Source organism: Olea europaea, chromosome 18, assembly GCF_002742605.1.
Source record: "Olea europaea var. sylvestris chromosome 18, O_europaea_v1, whole genome shotgun sequence".
Lineage (NCBI taxonomy): Eukaryota > Viridiplantae > Streptophyta > Magnoliopsida > Lamiales > Oleaceae > Olea > Olea europaea.
This window is the reverse complement of record NC_036254.1, coordinates 15,096,240-15,102,698: the sequence shown is the minus strand read 5'-3', so window position 1 is coordinate 15,102,698 and position 6,459 is coordinate 15,096,240. Positions and strand designations below refer to the sequence as shown.

At 36.9% G+C, this 6,459-nt stretch overlaps 1 protein-coding gene across 1 annotated transcript; it reads right to left on the bottom strand.

Moving 5' to 3' along the window:
* Positions 1–5,543: 5,543 nt before the first annotated feature.
* LOC111366785 lies at positions 5,544–5,978 on the bottom strand. Its single transcript, XM_022987480.1, has one exon. It carries the CDS (start codon positions 5,976–5,978, stop codon positions 5,544–5,546), a length of 435 nt encoding a protein of 144 aa, XP_022843248.1.
* Between the last annotated feature and the right edge of the window lie 481 nt (positions 5,979–6,459).

Here is a 6,459-nt window from a genome sequence, read left to right as displayed (position 1 = left end):
AACATAATAAATTAATAAGTTAATGACACGTGAGAAAAAGAGAAATATGTTAATATACCTGAATTGTAATTTGCATCATTGTCGTGACGTTCACTTATTGCTAGCTTTCTTCAAAGTGAACCTTCATATCTTTATAACTATTTATCCCATGATGTTGCATTTGATCATTAGAAAGAATTTCTCAACGCTAGAAATCAAATTATTTATTATCAATCAATCATCTTTGATACATGAATTCTTAAGAAATAGAACGAATTCAAAAAATAAACCATTGTATGAAGTGGACTGTCAAAGTGACCATTGCTTTTAGCATCAATAATGTCTAAAATTATAATCACACTCTCTATAATACTCGCACCCGAATTTTCGGGGTCTAATTATCAAAATTGTAAATTTAGGGGTTCATTTGAGGGTTAATCCATCTTCTAGGACTTTGTTGCAAACTTACCATAAGTGCTAATTCTCATATGTTTTTTATTAAATTCTTGGTAAAAAACTCACATAGAAAATTCTTGATTTATGCTTGATTGACCAAATATAAAGGAATGTGCAGCGTGAATGCTTAAATGTAGGAATGATGGAGAGATTCTTGCTCATTTCACAAATTTCAAGGAACAATTTTTACAATCATGAATTTTTCCTTAAAGATGCATGTCTAATCTTATCCTATTTAAACCCCTCATTCGCATTCACATTCACATGTTATAACTCACTATTATATTTTTTAAATAATATACACATTTATAAGCCGAGGAGGAAATTGTAGAGGGATCAAGTGTATATTTCTCTTTCTTTCAAACTTCACAATAAGTACGCTGTTTATGTTGAATTAGTGTTATGTTATGAATTTCAAGAAAATTATTATGGGCTCCATATGTTATAATATGATTATGATTATGTTAAGGGGACTGGAGTTTAGTAGCGTTTCACATAAGAATTCTTACCACCTATGTTCGGTAAAATTCTTATGTCTTCATTATGTTAATTATGATTATTATGCTCCTTTAAGTTATACACAATAATAATTCATGGCGTACTTATTGAGATTCTATAAATCTCACTCTATGATAATTTTCCTTTTTAGGCAATTAATGATTCAAACACAACACAATTTATTAATCCTAGCCTCATTGTCATCTCCATGTTGACTGTCTCGAACCATTAATTGCCTGAAAGGAGGAATTATCATAGAGTGAGATTTATAAAATTTCAATAAGTACGCTATGAATTATTATTGTGTATAACTTAAAGGAGTATAATAATCATAATTAACATAATTGAGACATTAGAATTTTACCGAACATAGGTGGTAAGATCTTATGTGTAGCGCTATTAAACTCCAGTCCTCTTAACATAATCATAATCATATCATAACATATGAGACCTATAATAATTTTCTTGAAATTCATAACATAATAATATTTCAACATAAGTAGCGTACTTACTCTGAAGTTTGAAAGGAAGAGTAATATAGATTTGATCCCTCTACAAAACCCACCTCGACTTATGAATATGTATATTATTTGGACTAAAAAATATAATAGTGAGTGACAGCATGTGAATATGAAAGAGCAGTTTAAATAGGACAAGATTATGTTTGCATCTTTAAGGAAAAATTCATGATGGTGGAAATTGTCCATTGAAATTTGTATAATGAGTAAGAATCTCTCTATCATTCCTACATTTATGCATTAACACTACACATCACCTTATGTTTGGTCAATCAAGCATAAATCAAGAATTTTCACTGTAAGTGTTTGACCAAGAATTTAATAAAAAACATGTGGAAATTAGCACTTTTGGTAAGTTTACAATAAGGTCCTTGAAGGTGGATTAACTCTCATATGAGGCCCTAAATTTTCAATTTTGATAATTAGACTCGGAAATTTGGGTGCAGGTATTATAATATATCATCCTAAAAAATAAATTTCATCCTCGAAATTTACCTGGAAATTCATCGAAGAGTTGTGGGTATTTTGCCCGCATCTCTACTTCTCGCTCCCATGTGACCTCTTCGGTCGAGTGATTTCGCCATTGTACTTTTATTAGTAGGATCACTTTGTTCCAGAGGGCTTGAAATTTCTGATTAACAATTCTTATTGGTACTTCTTCATAGCTTAAACTTTGTTGTAATTCAATAGATTGATGGTTGAACACATGACTTGGATCGGGGATGTACTTTCTAAGCATTGAAACATGAAAGATGTCATGTACTGCTGGAAGTTTGGGAGGTAGCGCTAACTGATATGCGACATTCCCAATACGTTGCAAGATCTCAAACCGGCCAATAAACCTTGATCGCAACTTACCCTTCTTGCCAAAATGTAGCACTCCTTTCATTGGTGCCACTTTGAAGAATACCTTATCATCAACTGGAAATTTCGGTCTATTTCTCTTTTTATCAGCATAACTCTTTTGTCTATCCTGAGCACTTTACATGCTGGCATGAATCTTTTCAATTGCATGCACCGCCTGCTCAATAATCTTTGGTCCCAAAATCTTTCGCTCACCATCTTCATACCAATGCCTCGTATGGTGCCATGTCAATTAAAGTGTGGTAACTATTGTTGTATGAGAATTCAACTAAAGGTAAGTGCTTCTCCCATTGTCCCCCAAACTTGAGGATACATGTCCGTAGCATGTCCTCTAATGTTTGAATTGTCTGCTCAGACTGCCCATTTGTCTGAGAATGGAATGCCGTACTAAACTTTAGTTTAGTTCCCATAGCTCGGTGCAGATTTTTCCAAAAGGTCGATGTGCACCTTGGATCTCTATCTGATACAATAGAAACAGGCACACCATGTAACCTTACTATCTCATTCACATATAATTGAGCGAACTGTCTATCGTAAACGTCATCTGAACCTGCAAGAAATGAGCTAATTTGGTGAGTCGATCCACTATGATCGAAATAGCATTGTGACCTGTTGCTGACCGTGGGAAATCAATCATGAAGTCCATACTCACATGCTCTCACTTCCACTTTGGGATCTCCAATGGTTCAAGTAACCATGACGGTCGCTGGTGTTCGGCATTTACTTGCTGACACACCAAACATTTCTGGACATACTCAACTATATCCCTTTTAAATATTGCCTTTAAACCTTTGTACATTTTTGTGCTTCCTGGGTGCACTGAATAAGGAGAGGAGTGAGCCTCATCTAGAATCTCTCTTTTCAATTCTTCGAAATTTGGTACACATCTGCCCTTGATAATATAATGCTTCATCTTTAGCTATGGTGAAATCCTTCCACTTTTCTGAGTTAATCTCAGACTTGATGTACTTAAAAGACTGATCACTCTTTTGATGTCCTTTAATTGTCACGAAGTGTGGGTTAGATAGAGAGAGCTGTTACTTGAATGACCACACCTGGTTGAGTGGTGGCAACCTTGTGATTCAAACTCTCAAATTTTCTCCATAGTGGTTCTTGTGTAGTCAACATAGTTAATTGACCTGCCGTTTTTCGGCTCAAGGCATCAGCTATCACATTTGCCTTACCTGAGCGATAATGAATTTCACAATAGTAATCATTAACTAACTCAAGCCGCCACCTCTGTCTCATATTCAATTCTTTTTGGGTGAAGATGTACTTGAGGCTTTTATGGTCCGTATAAATGTCACATTGACCTCCGTAAAGATAATGCCTCCAAATTTTTAATGCATGGATCACCGCGGCAAGTTCTAGGTCGTGCGTGGGGTAGCTTTGTTCATGTAGTTTTAATTTTCTTGATGCATAGGCAACCACTTTGCCGTGCTGCATTAAGACAAATCTCAAACCTTGTTTCGAAATATCACTATAGATACCTGTTGGGTATGGTTAACACTCGGGCATTTACTAGTTTTTGTTTTAATTCTTTAAAGCTCTGTTTACAATTCTTTGTCCAGTCAAACTTCACACCCTTGCGTGTTAATTGTGTCAACGGTCCAGATATTTTGGAGAATCCTTCAATGAACCTTCGATAATATCCTGCTAAGTCCAAGAAACTGTGAATTTCTCCTACATTGATTGACCTTGACCAATTCAACACTGCTTCCACTTTACTAGGGACTGCCTCTATCCCTCAGGCTGTGATAATGTGTCCAAAGAATGCTACCCTTTCCAGCCAAAAATCAAACTTTTTAAACTGGCATAGAGCTTCTCCTTCTTCAAAACTTCCAACATAATCTTTAAATGCTCTTCATGTTCCTCATTACTTCTTGAGTAGATCAGGATATCATTGATGAACACGATAACAAACTGATAAATACTCATGGAAAACGCGGTTCATCAAATCTATAAAGACTCCAGGAGCATTAGTTAGTCAAATGGCATAACTAAGAACTCGTAGTGTCTGTACCGAGTTCTAAAAGTAGTCTTAGAGATATCACTAGCTTTGATTCTCAATTGATGATAACTAGACCTTAAATCGATTTTGGAAAATACCACTGCACCTCTGAATTGATCAAACCAATCCTCAATCATGGGAAGAAGATACTTATTATTGATAATGATCCTATTCAATTTTCTGTAATCGATGCACATCCTCATTGATCCATCCTTCTTTTTAACAAATAGCACCGGTTCTCCCCATGGAGATACACTGGGTTGGATGAAACCTCTGTCCAATAGTTTCTCCAATTGTGTCTTCAATTCTTGTAATTCTTTGGGTGTCATTCTATACGGGGCTTTAGAGATGCGTGTTGAGTCGGGAGTAAGGTCAATTGTGAATTTTACCTCTCGTTCTGGCGGCATGCTTGGCAACTCCTCTACCACCCTAACTTCGTCAACTGTTAATCTATTTTCTTCCTTACTTATTACTGACATCAGGAGTCCCGTAGTGATTTCTAATTGTACGACCTGTCGAGCTTTCAATGCAGACAAGATGCGGGGTACGGTTCCACATCCAGCCATAGATAATCGAAATCTCTCTTCCCCCAATCTTTGAAAAATGACCTCTTTTTCAAAGCAACAAATTATCGCGTGATTCTTGGATAGTCAGTCCATTCAAAGAATCACATCGAACTCGTCCATGTCTAATATATAAAATTCCGTCTCCAATGATTTACCATTAATTTCTACTCTTATCGTTCTAACTATGTGATTAATATTCACTATATTCCTAGTGGGCATCGTTACTACTAAAGAGAATTGTGCATATTCAACCATAACATCCAGTTTACATAGAAACTTAAGGGCTATAAAGGAGTGAGTTGCACCAGAATTTATCAATACATAGGCTAGTAAGTCGGATATGAGGACTTTATTTGCTAAGACATTTCGATTCTGATCCTCCTCCTATCCTGCCAGTGTATAAACCCTAGCCTATCCTCCTAGTGCATGACCCTGTCTATGTTGGTTGTTTCCCCGTGGTTTTTGCTGGTTGCTCCCATACTCAAGGCAATACTGAGCTATGTGTCATTGTCTTTCACATCGAAAACATGAATTCGTTCCCAAAAGACAAGCTCCCTGATGATGCATCTAACATTTTCCACTGCGTGGATAACTCTTGTTGCCAACTTGCGTTGAATTTCCTCTGCACTTTTTGGCATAATCTTGTTTCCCTTAGCCCATGTTATCCATCCACTTTTTCTTCTTTGACTGTCCATTAAGTTGTTTTTCCTCCCCACTAGTGTGGTTTTCTAAATCTGCTAATTGTGCCCTTGCCAACACATCACGATAGTTTTCAAGCTGAAGTACTATGACAGTTCGTTTTAAATCATCTCTCACACCCTGCTCAAAATGTCTCGCCTTCTTGTCTTCTGTATCCACAAACTCAGAAGCATAATGAGCCAACTCTTCAAACTTCTGCTTGTACTCGATCAACGTCATTGAGCCCTGAGTCAAAGTGAGGAACTCAACCTCCTTTCGACTTTGAATACTCGTGGGGTAGTACTTTTTCAGAAAGGCCTCCTTGAATTCATCCCACGTCCAAAGATGACCAGGAGCCCTTGATTTGGCAGTGGTGTCCCACCAACGCTTAGCTCCTTTACGTAGCATAAAGGTTGCATATATCACCCTTCTCGATCTCGGGCAGTCATTGAATTCAAAAATTCTCTCTATACATATCAGCCAGTCCTTCGTTTCCAAGGGGCCCGTACTACCATGAAAGATAGGGGGATGCTGTTTCCTGAATTGCTCAACCACAGTAGCAGTGGTCCTAGTGTCGAGGGTAACTTCGTGCTTTGTTCAGGTTGAGGTGGCGGATAAGATGGTGGTGTTGGCTGTTGAGGAGGTGGTGGTGGCATCGTAGCTTGAACAAAAGTTTGCATCATAGCAAGAAACTGTTGGGCAAACTGTACTGAACTGGTTGTGCAGACTCTTGATTTTGGTCATTGCTATTATTAATCCTTGTGCTTCGGGGTGCCATAACCTTAATTAAATGATAGTAATTAGAATTATGTTATTTGAGGGTATAAAATATAAAGAAATGGCATGCTTTTATTCATAAATATTCATAAGTTCACATAAATAACGAACC

Coding starts and splice junctions, on each gene's coding strand:
- LOC111366785 (XM_022987480.1), bottom strand. CDS start 5,978: ATGCTACGTAAAGGAGCTAAGCGTTGGTGGGACACCACTGCCAAATCA.